Below are 19,085 nucleotides of genomic sequence, written 5' to 3'. Positions count from 1 at the left end.
GTTTAAAAGTTATATCTGTCTATGTAAAAAAAATTAAAAATAGGGTGCGCGTACCTCACCAAAGCTCTCATCGGTCCTTTTTTGCATGCCTCCTCATGAGTCATGATCATGCCTTGTGGCGAGCAGAGAGATTACGCTTCCCTAGCCTTTGGCAAATGTACTCTTTTTTTTCTAGTGATTCGGGTAAATAAATCGGAAGTGTTTACCATGCTTTTTTATGTGGTAAACGTGCACTTGTGAGCAGTAGCCATAGAACTGATCTGATGTCCAGTAATTTAAATGGTTCACAAATTAAACATTGTTCAACATAACCAACCAGTTCTCATATTAGCGAGATATTCAAGCAATATTACAACAGCATGGTTAATTAATCCAGTAAGCTAAATGTTGTGCAATATTGAAAAGAATGAAAACCATCACGAGCAACAAGAGTAACAATTTGGGGGAAATCAAAGCATGGGCAGCCCAACTAGCGATAACCTCAAATTTATCCCCTTCTGGCCATCTTGTGGTCAAGTTATTGTAGCTATATAGTTTTCCTGCTGCTATGATGTTTTGAGATTTGATACCTTGTAACATATGGAATTTGTTTGAAAATATATCAAATATATATGAGGTGTACTAGCGTGTGGTGATGTCAATATAGGGGTCTGAATCTACAAATTCTTCTATGTCATCGGCAGTAGATATGGTGCCTCTGCCAGTGCTAGGATCTGCATCATCTCATCCATGCTCTGCGTCGGCTGCTCTGCCTCCTCGGTGCTCATTGTGCTATCATCAGCCGGGAGATTCTTCAAGAACCATGGATGGTTTCTTATCTCAGGCACCGTGATTCTCTGTATTTCATAATCAGCACGATAGTTATTCGGTAGTAGTATCTGAAAGGAAATAATATAACACTATGCAAAAATATATGTACTTCCTCGAACAATGTTGCATACACATAGCAGGTACTCACAGCAGCTGGGTCAGCAACAAAGATCTTGGAAATGAGGTCCCGGCACTCGGCAGATAGGTGCAGGTCATTTGGAACTGAGTATTCCACGCTCTGTATCCTCTGGCAATATGAAGTTCTCGTTAGTTTTGTGATCAGAATGGATAGAGATGGAACTGAGAGTTAGATGCTGAAACAGAGAAATTAACCTGAATTATCTTCCTAAAATTTATTGGCTCGTCGTCAGGACACTGGAAGGGGTAGGCACCGACTAGCATGGCGTAGAGGGTCACTCCACAGGACCACACATCGGCGATCTACATTGAGAAATTAACAGAGAAATAGTTCCCGATTGTATGAACTTTCAATCGAATCCATGTATGTATGTGTAACATATTAACATTGAACTGAATCCCTCCGTTCCAAAATAGATGACTCAATCTTGTACTAAAGTAGTACAAGGTTGAGTCATCTATTTTGGAACGGAGGGAGTATGTATGTGTACCTTGCCATCATATTCCCTTTGCTGAAAAACCTCAGGAGCGATGTACACACGTGTTTGGTCAGACGCTCTGGGCGCTCCCGGCTGCGACTGACGCTGCGAACCAATGAAGCAACAGAGGTTCAGGCAGAAAGTACTACTCCGAGTTTGACGTCTAACTCTAAGCAGAGCAAGTATGATGTACTCCCTTCGTTCGGAATTACTCGTCCAAGAAATGAATGTATCTATATGTATTTTAGTTGTAGATACATTCATTTTTGTGACAAGTAATTCCGAACGAAGGGTGTAGACTATTGCAGAAGTGAAAACGAATTCTCTATCTTTGAGTACCTTTGAAACGCCAGGGCCGCATATCTTGAGGCGAGGAGGCCCCGCGCAGCCCCCATCCAGCAGAATGTTTTCCAGCTTCAGGTCACGGTGGCAGACTTGCTACCAAAAATTTAGACGGCACAGTTTCAGTACTCCCAGCCTAGCTACCTCCATTGTTTCCACAAGAAGCTGTAATTGGCAGTGGAAGAGTACTAGTCTGTACCATGGAGTGGCAGTAGCTGACTCCTGATACCAGTTGCCGGAACAGCAGACGCGCCTGAAAAAATGGCAAAAGCTTCGACGGTTGGTGGAAAGAAAGGAACGCCATGGCGAAAGAATTGGTAGGTAGGAACCAATAATGGAGGAGTTGACCCGGCGGACCTCGTCCTCGCCGAACCGGCCGGTGGAGGTCGGGGGCGTGCTCCGAGACGACGGCGAGGTGCGTCGGGGTGAGGACGACTTCCCTGAGGCGGACGACGCTGGGTTGGCGCAGCGACCGGTGCCTCATGATCTCCCGCCGCACGGCCTCGTCCACCTGCTCCCCTCGCGGGATGTACGTGACGGCCACTAGCTGCCCGTCGGCGCGGCTGCGCATGACGTCGGAGCCGGGGATGCCGGTGTACTTGTACATCGATTCCTGAGCTCAGCGTGGACCCAGTTTTGCTGTGGGTCGGGCAGAAGAGGAGCAATAGGCTCAACCAGACTTTAAGCTTTTTGCGATGCTTGAGGACGTTTGCCGAGTGTCGGCCACAGTGCACTCGACAAAATTGGTGGACACGTGGCTCCCGATTGTGGTTTTGTGTTTGTCGAGTGTCGGTCAGATGAACATGCAGTAGGTGTTGTTTCCGTCAGCTGGCTGTCAATCACATTTATTTTACCGATTACCCATTTACGACACTAGGCAAAAAAGTTTGCAAGTGTCCAACGAAAAGAATTTGGAAAAGACCACTATACCAGGACTATTCTCACCTTGAGCTCAAATGAGCCCGTATGAACAGAAAAATCATTAAAAAATCAAAAATAAATACATCATGACATTTTTTGTGTGCGGTACATTGACGAATGTTCTGAATGCTTGCAAAATTTCAGCATGAAATGAAATCACACTTGTGGGACTGGTAGAAAAAAAATCAATGCTCCAAAAATGCAATTTTCAAAAGCGTCCTGGAGTACTGTTTTTGTTTTTTTTCTGCAACTTCCACAAATGTCATTAGGAAGTAAAAATTTGGCAAGCTCTTAAAAACATTTGTTAAAGTTTACCACAGAAAAATTTGAGATTTTTTTGAATGTTATTTAATTATTGTTTAAAATTTACTGTTCATGCGAGCTCATTTGAGCTAGCGAGCGGTTGGGGCCTTTCCGTTATACCAGTGCAACATTCGGTGTACTTTTTGCCGAACATTTATGACCCTTGGCAAATTGCTCGATTCCAATAGTGCTTACATAAGTAAATTTGTTGTCCCTAAATTTATCGCCTAGTGCAGATTTGGTCCCTCATCTTTAAAATGTGCTGATTTGGTCCGAATAATGGCGAGTGGACATGCCATCACGCGCGGTCGGTATCCACGCCGCACGTTGCCGCGCGATTCGTGCTAATTAAATACACTTCCGTCGTATAATGATCTCTCCTCTGCGTATAGGAAACGGTATAGACGCGTATTCCCAGCTGACACATGCAGTCGTGCCCCGCGACGCAACACACGCATTGAACTCTGCTCGTGGCCAGCATCTTAGCCCCAACGGCCACCCGCGAGGTAGCACACGGTGTGGACTGGGTTCTGGCACGACAGCATGTCAGTTTTTAAACGACGGGACCATCATAAACTTTTTCAGCCTGGCTCCATTCGTTTACTGTAAATGGCTGACAGGACGTGAAGGTACCCATCATCTTTTAAATGCAACATGCAGACTATTCTTTATTCACCCCGTAGCTCTAATTCTTGCGACTTTGTTCGTCTGCATAGCTAGCTGAACCCAACCATGGACGTATGTAGCTTCTTTTGAAAAAACATAGAGATGTAGAATAGTTCACTGACTCCTCCAACACCAATATTGTGAATGTTTGTCGGGAAAGCTTGATGCCATTGCGACCTAGCTTGTCCTGTTGGTTCTTCAAGTGGTAGGTTGACGATGGGTCTACACTGCAGTCTTGCATGTGAGGAGCGAGATACCAACTAACGAGCAAAAATTGCACGTAGTGACAAATTCTTGCATGCACTTGCCATGCAGAAGATAACGAAGTGCAGCTAACAGGGATCAGGATTTCCAGAAAGTGCCATGGTTTCCTTTATTATTATTCTCCAAATGGATTTTTTTAAACGGGAATAAATATCCTACTACCAACAGCCATTTAATTGATCACAAAGGAAAATTAATACCGGCCCGCACCCCCATCAATCCACCCATGACTGTCCTGCAGCCCATCAGGACACCCAGGAAGTATTAATTGCTGCATTCGTGTGGGATATTAAGGTATTATTAATTGTTCTGAGATATTAAGGACAGTATAATTGAACCACTTCCGAGTTATCTCAGACCATGTGCCTTTTCGTCCATTGGATCGCATGAGATTGGCCGTCCGAATGCTAACTGATCGTCTGTCCTTAAGGAAAGCTACTCCCGCAGAAAAATCTGAGAATTCTGGTTAATCGGGCCTGGCACCCGGATTGCAGCCCATGTAGCTTTGAGGAAACCACGATCCAGCCGTAGGACTGCGCGAGAGCGTAACCTAGGTCCGCCGCCGTCGAGAGAGAGCGCACAACCATCTCCTCCTCGATCGTTCCCACTGGCCTTGCCGCCTGTACCACCTCACCTTTGTGTTTCGACGTTCTGTGCTTGTCGAATCAAAGGGGAGAGGAAGATGAGAGATGAGAACCGAAGGATGGAGGGATGGCGAGTCGAGCGGGAAACAAAGGCGCCCGCACTCGGCCGTCGGCCGCCCCTCGACTTCGACGATGTTTGAGGGCCACGTATGATCTCGATATCTCTCCCTCTCCCGCTTCCCCGTTTCTCTTTCCGTCTTCGATTAGGACGAGGTTAAGCACATCGAGCGGCAATTGCGTGGGTGCGTGTGCGTGCGTGCGTGTACGATTGCGCTGCAAGTTTGAAGTGGTCGGACGCTGAGCAGTTGGTGCAGAACTATGGGGGATTTTGGGTGTGTGAGCTGTCACACTTACTTTCCGTCCAACTTGTAGTGTTTGATTTTATTTGAAGTGTAAAGAAATCTGATATTTTCAGGGGCTCAAGCTTTGCTGTAGAGTTCTCAACCTATTAAAATTAATATATCATTACTCTTGGAGGTGGTCATCAATATCTCACTGCTCAGATAGTTTATGCCAATCTCGTACAGTTGATCATAGATGCCACAATACTATGGACATCAATATCAAGAATATATCGTTATTCTTAATGGAGGCGGATCAGCTACAACGAAGGTCCCTTTTCTCAAACCTTCAGAGTTTTAAAAAGTTCTAAGATGGCCGTACAAATCAATGGTTACTTTAATCTGAGAAGTGGTTGTATGTAAAAACGATATTAATTCTTTGTGTTCCGAGTCATGGTGTGAAACGATCCTGAACAATACTATGGACCTCAATATCAAGAATATTTGTAAGTTGCAAGTGATGTGTTTTTTTACTGTAGGTGTTTGGTGATGAGAGACATGATGAACATTCCGAACACATTAATTGCGAAATAAATTTGGTTCTTATGAGATATCTGAAATTTTTGTGGTGAAGTGGCATCGAAGTGGCTTATTTCTGCACCTTCACGAGGAATATTCTGACACGGAAAAGAATCTAACTGGACATGTTTGCATGCTCGAAAAGCTTTTGCAGAAGAAAAAGGAAAAGCAGGCAAGTGAGCTAATGGCAGCGGCGCTCGCCACAACTCGTCAGCTTGCTCCGCGGCTTGGGTGTTCCCAGGCGCGATGGCCACCATGCTTCTGCGCCACATCCACGCGGCTCTTCCTTCACCTCTGGAAGTTTATCTTTTTGTAATACTAAGATTTTTCATTGATTTATTGTTTGTTACTTTCAGGTGAACAGAGAGGAGGTATTCCAGTTTCATGGTTCAAAGGGCTGATGTTTTCACTTTATTGTCGCACAAATGGTCTAGCTCTTATAAACTGACAGCAAATTTAGGTCCAAGAATCAAGCTTATTTTGTAGCTACACTCAATCAACTGAGCAGACTAGGATGTATGCACTTAGCACTTGTGTGGATGCAAAGAATTCCATAATGATATTCCATATTCCACTAGAAGAATACTTAAAAAAACGACATTTCCATTCTTGGAATTCTGTGCATAACAGTAGTTGCTTGCATTAGAATGTTGTAAATTTCTGTCGTGTCCCTTTTTTGCATGATCTCTTCTCGTGAATGGGGATTGATGCCACAACGATATTCTTCACTATTTGTGTTCTAGCAAGCATGCCTGCTATTGTGCACTGGTTCGATTGTTTCAGAGTCCGCCATCTATGAGGTGCATCCTCAATCACAAGTACTATTTTAAAACTTCTACCTTTCTGAAATGAGTTATATCATCTCACATTATATTTTTCTTACACTTTGTGGTACATGTGCTATTCTTATCGACGAAGTTGCCTTTTCACCTTCAAATTTGCGTAGATTTTCCTTCACTACAATTCCATTGTCTTGTGGTGAGCAGATCTTGGGTATTTGCTTTGTTCGTAACTTAGTGTTTGTAATCAGTTTTGGCTCATGCTTATGATGTTTTCCACATTTAATTTGTTGCAGTTACAATCGCCAAGTCCTTGGGGCGGAGAAAGAATTATTAACCATCTGCTGCATCCGGTGTATGCTCGATTGTGGGTCTTCTACAAATTTGAATAACTTGCTGCTGATCTAAATTCAGTATGATGTTAATAACTTCCTTGCATGAGTTTGAGAAACTAAATTTGCCGTTCTATCACATGCGAAATATTAATGTCATATATTAGATTATATCAACACTACTTCTTCTACCTACAAAGAATAAATACGTATATTCGAAGTTAGGCAATTTGGCTTCAAGCTACCTTTTCGATTTGGCTTTTGTGTATAAATTTACTTCACACACGAATGCAAAAAGAGCACCATAGTAGGGATGATAATGAAGTTTTCCTTAGTTGCCTAGGCTCGGTCCCTGTACTTTATGATGTTGATATATGGCATGCCATACTAGGGTATTACTACTAAGTGCTTCTATGTAGTGTTCTATCAAAAATTTGATCTATGATATGTGAGATAAATTCGTAGTGTTGTTTCTCCAGTTCTATACATTACTCGGTATGGCTGAGTAGTGCAACAATTTGTAATTTTTTGGTACAATTTAAATTTTGATAAAAAAATCATAGCCGCCTTTTTGCACTTTATTTATGTACAATATTTATGAAAAACTATTTTTATTCTATTGCAAAAATGAACGGGCGCGGCAACGCGCGCCATCGACGATCTAGTGATTTAGTACTACATATAAAGCTCTCAAAGATGTGAAGGCGTCGGGGCAAATACCCGGAGCATTACCTACATTCAATGCCACCAAAGATCAAAGCTCGTGGTCGCCTGCCCAGCAACGTAGCACGTACGCCTGACACGTGCAGGGATACGAACTCAGCCACGACACACTGGGCAGAGGGAGTGGGAGACAAACATAAGGTGTGGTCACATTGCCAGCATTTGATTGGGGGTCATTCACAAAAAAAAAACATTGGATTGTGGGTGAAGAAGCACCTCACATTAAACAAGCTAAAGAATTTACGGTGTATTGGGTAGCATGTATGGACCTAGCCTAGTTATTCTCCTCTCATACATGCTGAGTGTAGACATGCTGAGTCCATGCATTTGCTGTTGTTTGGCAGTGGTGTATGCGCTGAGACATGCTAAGTTGTGCCTTTGTTTGGCGACCTGCATGGGTTTAGACATGCTGAACAATTTCGAATTCCAAATAATTATTTTAAACGGTGAAAAAAATTGAGAAAACATGAAAAAAATTAAACATATTTTGAAATTCTGAACTTTTATTGAGAATATAAACAAAATTTGAAATTCTAAACATTTTTTGAAAATTTAAATAAATATTAAAATTCTGTTTTTTTAAGTTAAACATATTTTGAAAGTGAGAACTTTTTTGAAAAAAGATAAAACGTTGATTTTTGATTTTTTTTTTCAAAAAAATAAACCAAATTTGAAATTCTGAACTTATAAAAAATTTAAATAATCTTAGAAATTCTGAATTTTTTAAAAATTTAAAAGATTTTTGAAATTCTAAACATTTTTTGAAAATGTAAACAATTTTGAATATTTTCGAAAATTTAAACAAATTTGGAATTCTGAACTTTTTCAAAAATTTAAACAAAATTTGAAATTTTGATTTTTTTTGGAAAATGTAAACAAAATTTGAAATTGTGAACCGTTTATAAAATCTAAACATATCTGGATGTGGTCTGATGGGTGGGGACAAGGGTCGATGCTAGCATGGCTGCCTCCATGCACCCTCTCTGGGGTGCATGAAATGAACATAGTTGAGGGCCCTTTTTTGCATCAGTTGAGCATAGCTCATGTGAGCTCATGCACCCTACCAAACAAGCAAAAGTGGGTCGGATCGGATTGGCTGAGATGAGGTTGCGAGCTCTAATCCACTTTAGCAAATCCAACAAAAGGTGCACCTTTGTTCTGGCAATCAGTATGGCAGCTGCAACTTCAGAGTAAGATCAATACATTTTTACATTTTTATTTACAAGAGCCTGCCTTTACGAAGAAATCATCCATGACACGGCATGAATGTGGACGCGGTCTGCCCCCTCAGCAACAGACTGAATGGAGATGGTGGGCACCATTTTCTGAAGTGCAGACATGCGAGAGATCGTACTAGCAGCAAGGAAAACATGGAGGAGACCGTCTACAACTGATCAAATTGCGCAACCACCATGCAGACTTTGGTTCACTCAGCCCTAGTCGTGCACTCAGCACTTGTAAATTTCTGTTTGGTGAATGCACATTAGACACATATATACTAAGTGCCTACATGAAGTAAGATACTTGTGAATACCATGTAAAAGAGCACTGTATTGTCTTCAACAGTTTTCCCCGCAGGATTAAGAAAAGTAAAGATGATTGTCTTCACGAAAAAATAACTCTTCCTCTTCCGTACGACGAAGAAGAGCATAAAGAAGAAACACTATTATAGCAATAGCGCCCAGGATCAACTGCTGAAATTGTTTGTTTTGACGATAGGTGCACCAACGCGGTAGTTCATATATAATTTCATTGTTCCCATCTCTAGCAACCGGTTCTTCACCATGGATCTCCATCATTGACACTGTCTGATTATCTCCAATTACAACCCTAATAGATAAAGAATAGTTGGTTTACATGTTTGCCGTAATAAATAAGGAAATGAGAATAACTTATGTAGACAAGTATATGCACAAAAATAGCATAAATAGATTAAACCAGCACAGAACATTCTATTATAAATGAACATATGTCCATATGCACGGGATTTGTACATCTAAAAAATATCCCAGTAAATTAATTCACTGTGCCACAAAATGTAAATTTAGATAAATTACCAACAAAAAAATGGAAACATATTATCTATGTACTATGCAAAAAGCAAGGTAAGAACATCCCTTTCTTATACTATCATGTAATGTCTCTTGTTTTCCTTTGTAGTACACATGTAATGTCTCTTGTTTTCGAAATATTGCAGGTGTTTGACACTTCACTCCACCCAAGTATCAATAGTGTTTAGTTAACCGCAGTGGAGGATCTAGGATTTGATGATGTGGGGGCAACCATGAACAACATTCCAATGGCTAGGAAAAAATATACTACACTGCACCAAATTGGTAAGATGGACAAACATTGCACTAGTAAAATAGATTCTGTACCCCTAGATCCTTTAAACTCGATCTTTCACACACCAACAAAAAGACTCTCCTCCCTGTGAAATCTTACTCTAGCCTATCGCTGCCGCCATCGTCATCTCCATAGCTACCACCGTAGTTTTGAATCACCACAGTCTCAATTCTTCAATTGCCACGAGGAAGATTTTAAGATGGATTAAGCATTCATCTTGAGAAATGTATTCTTCCTGTTGCAATCCTTGTGCTTTAATATACTGTTTGTTTTGTGGCGTTTGCAAGAATACATGAGGAATCCACTTAGGCTGGATGGATGTCTAGCCTCACAGCTCTTAATGTTCATGATTGGTTCCATGCTACGAATCTTTTCTATTTATGATTGCATTTTGTTTGTCTTGCCTGGTACCGAATGCTCCAATGACTGAAGGCGGATGATAGAGATGTGTGTGACAAAGCTCTGAGCCGATGCCGGAAGGGTGAGTGAGAGTGTCTGATGGCAAGTTTCTAGGAAATCATGACATACTCACAAAGCGCTCATGTATTATTCAGGTATATACATTAATAACCATAGATATTGTCTACGTGTGGCAGCCATGTCACCGGTTTTTAATGTATCATCACCACCACCCCATTGTCAACAACTTCCAATGCTCCATGGTTTCATTTTTGTTTAAGCCAAGGCAAGTTTCACAACATCCCACTACTGGTCAGCTCTTTAATTCATCGCCGCCATGGCTTCCCAGGGAAGCAACCTCATCTGTTATGTCTCTCTGACCAGGTGGACCCACTGGTTAGGAGCATTTGTTCATGTCAAAGGTAACATGGGAGTGAATAGAAGAAGATGGCACCCTTCAAAATGGTGATGTGTACGAAACCACCGAACACGTATCCATGTCAGCAAAACAAGGGTCTAAAACCAGGGTATAGTGAGTCAAGACAATATTGAAACTTGGAAGAGAGTAAAGTGGACAAAAAGTATATCAGTATGTTACCTATAAACAACTGCAAATACCTGATTGTAGTAAAAATGAGACTTTCCCATATTTCATTTTTAATGAAATTCTCCATGTGCACCCGCGTTTACGTTTTGTAGCGCCACATATAAAAAATAGAAAGTATGTGGCGCCACAAAAATAGAGAGTATACCACATAAGTATACTCTATCTGAACATATGAAAGGGTGAATACGAACCTATATTCCGAAATTCTGCTTTGGAGAAAGTACTTCAGAACAAATGACATGCAACAATGCAATGCTCTTAGAAGTAAAAAATATACAATGATAGAAAAAATTGGTTACCTTCTCGACCCCATAGAACATGCTAGACCAGAAACAAATCCGCTCTTGTTAACATGAAGGACTCTCATACGCCTGGGGAATATGAAGCAACTGACTAATTCTCACAAATTTAGTTATATAATATGTGAAATTGTATCAATAAGCAACTTTGATCAAATTAGGTCTCTGTTCTAACATTTATAACTAACAAATAAATACTTAGTGGGTGTCAACTCTGTAAGATACACATAAATAACACACACAATCCTTGATATCATTATAAATCAGCACATGTACAAATGTTAGGAATGGCAGGTTATAAAGGGGTGCGGACGTATCTCACAAGGACATACTTTGGTGATTACCTGAAATCAGTGGAGCTCCACAAATGAACAGTGCCATCTTTTGTACCTGCAATTAGAACTGGAAGAGTGGGATGGGAAACGACAGAAACAACCGGAGACATGAATGCTTTCAGTGTATAAACACACATTCTTTCCTTCAAGTCCCATATCTGTTTTGATAAATAAATAAAAGCACGCATTGTTAACAATGTCATGTGCATAGTATGTGTATTTCTTTAAGGAAGTAGCAAACCTTGGCATTCATATCGTTGGAGCCAGTAACCAAATGTTGCTGCCCGGCACGCATGAAAAAATCCAGGCAGTTCACTCCGCCAGAATGACCAGATAGAGTATACTTATGTTCAGGTGAACCCATATTCCAAACCTGAAAATCAAGCATATGTGCTTGCAGTTAAGGTCTAGTAGGAAGTTAAATGTATCCTTATAATGTCAAATATTGTTTGGGGATGAGAAAATTCCCCCAGACCTTTATCGTGTTATCTTCCGAAGCACTAGCAAAACTGTTGGTGTCCATTGGGTTGAACGTGACTTGCCTTACAAACCCGCTGTGACCAGTGAATGTTCTTACCAACTTCCACCCTCGCTCCCCGTCCCAAAGGCTTATGAACCTATGAAATACTAAAAGTACATACGATTGGGTTGGGTGAACAGCTAGTGATTGGAGACCATTATCAACAGAGATCTGCTTGATGTGTCTTATTTTTTTGAGTTGTCCAATTTGATACTTGTAAACATGGATGGAACCGGTAGTGAACCCAACAACAAATAATTGCTTGCGTGCAATGAATTTAATAGAGCAAACTGCAGAAAATGTCCAATGGTGTTATTAGTATTATCAGTGTATGATGGAAAAAAATGTATGTAGTCAGAGAGCATACCTTGTCCGATTCCGACATTACGAGAAACCATCACTTCCTGCCAGTAAATACAAACAAGTAATTACAAAACTATGGTACATCTTCCAGCACAAATTGAGCATTTTGTGATGACCATTTACTTTTTCCCATGAATAGTCTGTCAGCAAAAGCTTTAATATTTAGTTACGGGACTTACAACTTACATCGAACATCACCGAATATATGATTTTACTGATTGCAAACATTGGCAATCATTAACAAAATTAGTATTTCATCAGTTACTCCAGTATTAACTTCTTAGATAATACTCCCTCTGTCCCATAATATAAGACCTTATTACATCCCATATATGAGTATATGTAATGTAATAAGGTCTTATATTATGGGACGGAGGGAGTACCACATTAACTTGCCTGTGTGTTACAGCTCCATATGATAACTTGTCCGCTCCAGTGACTTGTTATAATCCTGTGAGGCGAGAATATATTTAGCACACGCAGATCATGGCATCCAATCCATTCACTTGAACAAAGATGTTTAAATATTCTACTACCCATATAATGCTACACACTCACCATGGCTCCGACGGATGTGCATCTAGACAGAAAATGTTACTAGTATGGTAAGTATCATCCATACGCATGATCCGATACAACAAAACTTGGTTGAGCATTAGAGAAACCGCCTCAATGGAGAAAGATGTAATGAAGAGAATAGAAGTTCATACCTTTACTGGAGGCAGGATTGCTTGCAACATCGTAAATGCATGAAAAAACAGAAACATCAATCAGCATATCATGTCAACTCACCATTGAAGCAGCATTATATTTCAATGCCACAACATAATTAGCCTCTTCAATGTAGTTTCACTTTTTCTTTTTACTTCACAGATTAGGTTTGTCTTAATTCAAACTTTCTAAAATTTGACCAGGTTTATAGAAAAAATATCATCATTTATAATATCAAATCGATATCATTAGATTCATCATGGAATGCATTTATTTGGTATTGTAGATGTTGATATTTTTTAATATATATTTGGTCAAACCTTACAAAGTTTTGACTTAAGACAAACCTAATATGCGAAGTAAAAAGAAATGGAGAGAGTAATTCACGTGGGATGCCTATCTTTTTCTACAGGAAAACAATAGGAGAGGGTCCTCAAAGAGTTTCAGGTTTCTCTCCTTCCTAATCTAATTCATCTCAGAGTCTCTTTCTGATAACTCTAGATTTAATTACTAAGTTTTTCTCATTTGACAAATGGCAATAATTGCTTCAGAAACGAATTGACAAATTTGAAATAGTCATGAGCCATATTTATGACCTGGCAGGTACTTAAGCTGTGGTCGTGGACTTCCATTCATAAGAAAATCTTCTCCACAATAATGTATATTTATTTGCAAACTTGAGAGACTAATTATGTCAGTCAAGGGCCCATTATTGTTGACATGACCACTGCATTTTATGTTGTTTTGTGAAAAATCAGGTCCGCAGCCCTATATAGTACTAGCATGTTTAGTCAATACTACTACTGCAAGTATCCCAGGTGAGCAAAAATGTTTTGTTACAAGAACTAACTCACCTCATATGTTGTCTCTTCTTGCCGAGCATAAACAGCTCTCACTGTATGCACCACAGTATTTCCTGACTTTTCGGCTTCCTCAAAGAGTCCCTCGCAAGCAAGCCGTACGGCAGTACAGCTACACTTGCCATTTATAATGCTACGAAGGATTAGTTCATCTTCTCTTTCTTCTGGTAGGTTTTCCTTTTTATCTATTATCACCACGAGAGTGTAAGTGGATCTCGGAGGCACAATGCCATACAGTGGCAGCCTTACGAAGCACATCCCTTTGTTATTGCTCTTCTTCATAAGCATAAATGGCACATGTGCATCTGTATTATTTCTTAGGTGCAGAGAGGACGGGATCAACTCATTGGGTTCAAAGGGGAAGTGGAGCATATGTGGGGAGTCATTAAAAAGCTCAACAGAGCCTGGTAGGATTACCTGCAGAAGAATTAACACTGTTAACATTCTTGTAAATTTCAAGAAAGAAAGGACTTTGTATTGAGATGCAATATCAGAAAGTTGGGGCGAGATAACTAATGTCGCTAGAATGAAAGTACAGCAAATATCGAGGAAAAATATATTTACAACCTACAGACTTCTCCCACTCTGTTCCTTCAACTGTTCCTCTTGCACCATTTCTCTTCTAGATGATGTAAATATCCTTTCCTATGCATCATGAGATGCACACAGCCATCTTCCGTCCACCATTATTAGTTTTTTACTCCCTCTGTAAACTAATATAAGATCTTTTAGATCACTACTTTAGGGATCTAAAAGATATTATATTAATTTACAGAGGGAGTACTCTATTTCTGTTTTGATTATATGGAATATCGTCTAGTTTTTTAACAACCCAGTCAAAACAACAGTCATTCAGAAAAGCCAACTCACAGTATCTTTTAGTTATCCAGTACTTAAGTGCAAGTTATTATTCCTAATTAGTGAGTTCACCTCAGGTGCTGTGTCACTTGCTGGTTGTGGCTCACTAGATTCCTTTGCCGCATCTTGATAATTCTGATTGGCTGTGCTCGACAGCGACAAAGGCATTGGTGAATAACCCTCAGATTTTGCTTCGTCCAACACTTCACTATCTGTCTCGTAGTTGAACAAGTCTTTAGTGAATCTCTCCAGTATGAGATCCTTGCTCATGGTAGTGTTTAGTACCAGCAACTGGTCTGTGCACTGCATAGCCGACAGCAACTCTTCACAGGCTTCCACCTATATATATATACATGCAACAGTGAGACTTTTCAACAATTATGATTAAGATCCGATGATTAATTTTCTTCATTTTATTTCATCCTCCATAAAGCTTGACCCTTTTATAAAAAGAAAAAAAGAGCACAACAGTTTAAACTACATACACTAGGACTGCTACAGTAGATTATATTGTAATGCTGATATAGCAGAATAAAATATGTGCTCATTCTCATATTATGTAGGCATATTCCTGTAGAAGCTTTCATAAAATTAAGGTAGAACATCATATGCAATGTGACATGAGTGATCATACTTGGTCTGCCGCATCAAGGACTTGGATTATATCCTTTGTAGTAGGCCTTCTCTCCATACCAGGGTTCAAGCATTTTCGGGCTATGTTGATGCATTATTTTATTTGTTGAGTATATTGTTCCATTGGTATATACACTGACGATGATACAAATTTGTTCCTCCAACTTTCAAGTACCTACAAATTTGCAATAGTGAGCTAAAAATGATGGTATACATGCAAAGGCTAGATTAATTCATCTTACTTCCTTTCTGAAGTGCTGAAAAGATATGCTAGTACTCTGAGGACTCTCCTGCTTGACATCTGGATAGTCCCTACGACCTGTGATTATCTCCATTATTATTACACCCAAACTGAAGATATCTGCCTTCTTAGAGATTAAGCCTTGGTTTATGTATTCTGGTGCCATATATCCACTGCCATACAATACGGAAGCACTGCAGACGTAAACAAACATATACAGAGTACGTGAAGAAGATAGAAAACCGATGGAGCTGCAAGAGGCATAGCTTACAGTGTTCCCGCACGATTAACAGTGTCAGTTCGTGATTTCTTCTCGCGAAAGAGCCTTGACAATCCAAAATCCGCAATTTTCGGAATCATAGTATCATCCAGCAATATATTTTGAGGTTTGAGGTCCAGATGAACAATATAGCGTTCCTCATGAAGGAAATGCAAGCCACTGCAAATCCCCTTGATTATGCCATATCTCGTATTCCACTCAAGGCCCAAAGATTCGTCTATAGAATTGATAAACAGAAGAAAAGAAATTTCAAGCCCATTTAATGATTATGATAGTGGTACTGTAAACAGCACAAGAAATGATGGGAGGTGTGGTTGCATGGCCCCACCATCTAGGTTTCAGTACTCTTTGGATTAAAAATGTGGGTGCATTGTTCCTTGTCACAAAAAACAATCTCCTTTTTTTGTTCCATAAGAGCACCACTTTAAGTGTGAGTGGGTAAAGGTGAAATCAAATGTATGCAGTTTCTATTATGCCAGTGTTCCGAAGATATAACAGTCATCCTTAGGCTAGTAACTGACAAAATATTAGATTTTGAGCTGTATTCTAATAAGGTAAAGTCCAGGAGAGATAAATAGAGAAAAATAAGCTACAAATAGTGTTTGGTAACCATACCAGATATATGTTTGTCAAGGCTTCTGTTGGATACATACTCGAAGCAGAGCAACCTGTTTGGCATTTCAGCAAGAATATGCTTCCCACTCCCACTTGGATACTCTCTTAATTCCCATGTAGATTCTGCGCAGTAACCAACAAATTGTACTACATTTTCGTGCTTAGTCCCCATAAGATAAGTGATCTCATTTTGGAATGTCTCATCATTTTGATGTAGTTCCCGAAGTTTCTTTACAGCAATAATTTTACCACATTGAAGAATTCCCTGTGTAATTAAACATATCTTCATATCAAGTATGTGTGTCCTTGATTAATCACTACTGCTAACATTTGAAAAGTGGAGCCAAAAAGAAATTGGGCATACCTTGTAAACCACTCCATACCCACCTTCCCCCAGCACTGACTTAGTGGAAAAATCAGATGTGATGTCTTTTAAATATTCTAGTGAAAATCGAATTGGTGCAGCATTTGAATCTTGTGGCTTCTTCTCGAGTTCATCATGTGCACTTGCCATATCTGATTACATGGAAACAGTATGAGAAAAAATATATAAAGTACACTCTTTTAGACAGATATCATGAATGCGTCTGAGATAGTAGTATCTCCCAGAATAACCATGTTTGTAACAGAACACCAGTACAAGCATAATTTTCTCTAGTATAGTAATTATTGGTATGACTTAGTCCAACAACTGGATTATTTCCTCTCCAGTAAAAACATAATGTGGGAAGTGAATAGCATGCTCAAATTTGTAGATAAATTAAGAAAAAAAATAAAGTCAAGAGATGCATGTCATTCTTGATGTTATCCTGTCACAGATATATTTGTTCATTCTTGATGTTCGAATGGATCCATATCAAATGCACTTTGAAAGATCAACATCTCAGCAGTCCAAACCACTCCAGCAGTTTATATGTTACTTTTAAAAAATATAGTTCATGAAAGAAAAGGTAGTCATCTATCTATGAGAGGAGCAGGCAACCTACTTGGTTTTATCCTGAGCGAATTCCTCGAACCAATGAATTACACTGCAGCCTGCAGGTCTCCAATGATGAGACCAGAAGACTGTATCAAAGAGGATGAACAATACATACGAGTACTAAAGCAATGGACACAGGAACGAAAAAGATGTCCACCCCTCCCCTACCCCATCTCCCCCGTAATAAATTGATCTAAGCCGTGGTTGTTAAACTAAGGGAAAACTTTGTTTTTGCCACTCTAGCTTTTGACCACTTTACTTTTGCCACTCTAGAATTTGACATTTCACTTTTGCCACTCTTAATTTTTGACAATACATCACAATTGCCATTCCATGGCAAAAACAATAATTTTAGAGTGGCAACTATGATACATTGTCAGAATGTGAAGTGGCAAAAGTGAAATGAAAAATAATTCCTTTTGCCACAAAATGGCATTTGTAATGTATTGTCAGAAGCTAAGAGTGGCAAAAGTGATATGTCTAATTCTAGAGAGGCATAAGCAAAATGGGCAAAAGCTAGAGTGGCAAAAACAAAGTTTTCCCTTAAACTAAATGGAAAATTTTCTATTCCTATTTTGAAGGGTAAACCCTAATTTTAAGTAAACATAGCTGAACTGCAAAGCAAATTCAGATAAAGATGCTGGACTAAGATAACAGAGTTTGGGACCAAAATCAAGAGGAAGAAAGGTTCACTAAAGTAGACCGTTACAAAATCAAACGAAGCACAAAATTTCTCCAGTACCTGCAACTGCAATTAAATGCATGACCCAGTTGAAAACTAACAACTTTTATGCAACTGCTGATCGATACAGAACAACAAGCCGTATTTCATCTCTTTTTTTTTAGATCGGAATGTGTGGGGACAAACTGTACTCCACAAAGAGCTTATAGAAAATTATAAACTGCAAAGCTTGAAGGCTGATTGGTCGTTCCGAAAGCTGAAGCGGCACTAACCTGGAAGATCGATCTGTGGGGATGCAGGCAGCTAGCTAGCTTTGCTCAGGAAACGTCCAAGCAGAGCTGCAAAGGAGACCAAACAGAGTAGACGACTTCACATAGGATTGAGAAGACCACCTTGGCACCTTCACATTTAACAACTTGTGATAAGGTCTAAGCAAAGATATGGGTCACGGGTGCAGCCAAGAACCACGGCAGCTGACTGAGCACTAAAATATGGTGAAGTTGGTAATCGCACTATCATTTTTGACCAGTTGCTTATTAAACGGTGTCAAATCATGACATGGGCATCTCTAATTGTGCATTAATTATAGGCCACCAGGTCCAAGAACATGAGCGGACGATACCCGCAACCGGTGGTGCCGCCAGAGAAGCTCACGGTCATGGCCGCGCGATGATGGGTCACGGGACCATCCAAGAACCACGGCAGGTGACTTGAGCACAAAAATATGGGAAAGCTGGTAATCGTACTATCTATTTTTCGGTCAGTTGCGTATTAATCTGCCTAGAAATGGTGACATCCATAGGCTGCTGATAGCAATAGGCACCCGCACCTCGATGGCTCTACATGTGCTGGATTTGGGTTGTGCAAGACTGCTAGTGCAAGGTTTCGAACAAGTGGCGGCCGGCCGGGGAGGGCGAAGTTGGTAATCGTACTGTCATTTTTGACCAGTTGCGTATTAAACGGTGTCAAATCGTGACATAGGCATCTCTACTTGCGCATTAATTATAGGCCACGAGGGCGAAGAACATGAGCGGACGGTACCTGCGCTCGGCGGTGGTGCCGCCGGAGATGCTCGCGGTCGTGGGCGCGCCGCCCG

At 40.2% G+C, this 19,085-nt stretch overlaps 1 protein-coding gene and 1 pseudogene across 5 annotated transcripts; both read right to left on the bottom strand.

Moving 5' to 3' along the window:
- Positions 1 to 298: 298 nt before the first annotated feature.
- LOC119329030 lies at positions 299 to 2,405 on the bottom strand (annotated as a pseudogene).
- A 6,091-nt stretch (positions 2,406 to 8,496) lies between these two features.
- On the bottom strand, positions 8,497 to 18,373 carry LOC119329029 (putative coatomer subunit beta'-3). Of its 5 annotated transcripts, XM_037602021.1 has the most exons (18): positions 18,262 to 18,329; positions 17,315 to 17,363; positions 16,693 to 16,844; positions 16,329 to 16,593; positions 15,705 to 15,930; positions 15,435 to 15,606; positions 15,194 to 15,367; positions 14,632 to 14,898; positions 13,696 to 14,118; positions 12,841 to 12,860; positions 12,689 to 12,710; positions 12,527 to 12,581; positions 12,135 to 12,171; positions 11,723 to 12,057; positions 11,489 to 11,620; positions 11,257 to 11,405; positions 10,913 to 10,984; positions 8,497 to 9,091 (listed from the first exon to the last, which is right to left on the bottom strand). In XM_037602021.1, exons 9-18 carry the CDS (start codon positions 13,722 to 13,724, stop codon positions 8,842 to 8,844), a joined length of 1,101 nt encoding a protein of 366 aa, XP_037457918.1. In that variant the 5' UTR covers positions 13,725 to 14,118; positions 14,632 to 14,898; positions 15,194 to 15,367; positions 15,435 to 15,606; positions 15,705 to 15,930; positions 16,329 to 16,593; positions 16,693 to 16,844; positions 17,315 to 17,363; positions 18,262 to 18,329; the 3' UTR covers positions 8,497 to 8,841. The 5 variants fall into 5 exon arrangements, with proteins under 5 accessions (XP_037457918.1, XP_037457917.1, XP_037457915.1 ...); XM_037602020.1 differs by having other exon boundaries at positions 12,841 to 14,118; XM_037602018.1 differs by having other exon boundaries at positions 12,689 to 12,860.
- Positions 18,374 to 19,085: the final 712 nt, after the last annotated feature.

This window comes from Triticum dicoccoides, chromosome 7A, assembly GCF_002162155.2.
Source record: "Triticum dicoccoides isolate Atlit2015 ecotype Zavitan chromosome 7A, WEW_v2.0, whole genome shotgun sequence".
Lineage (NCBI taxonomy): Eukaryota > Viridiplantae > Streptophyta > Magnoliopsida > Poales > Poaceae > Triticum > Triticum dicoccoides.
This window is presented reverse-complemented; position numbering and strand designations above follow the sequence as displayed.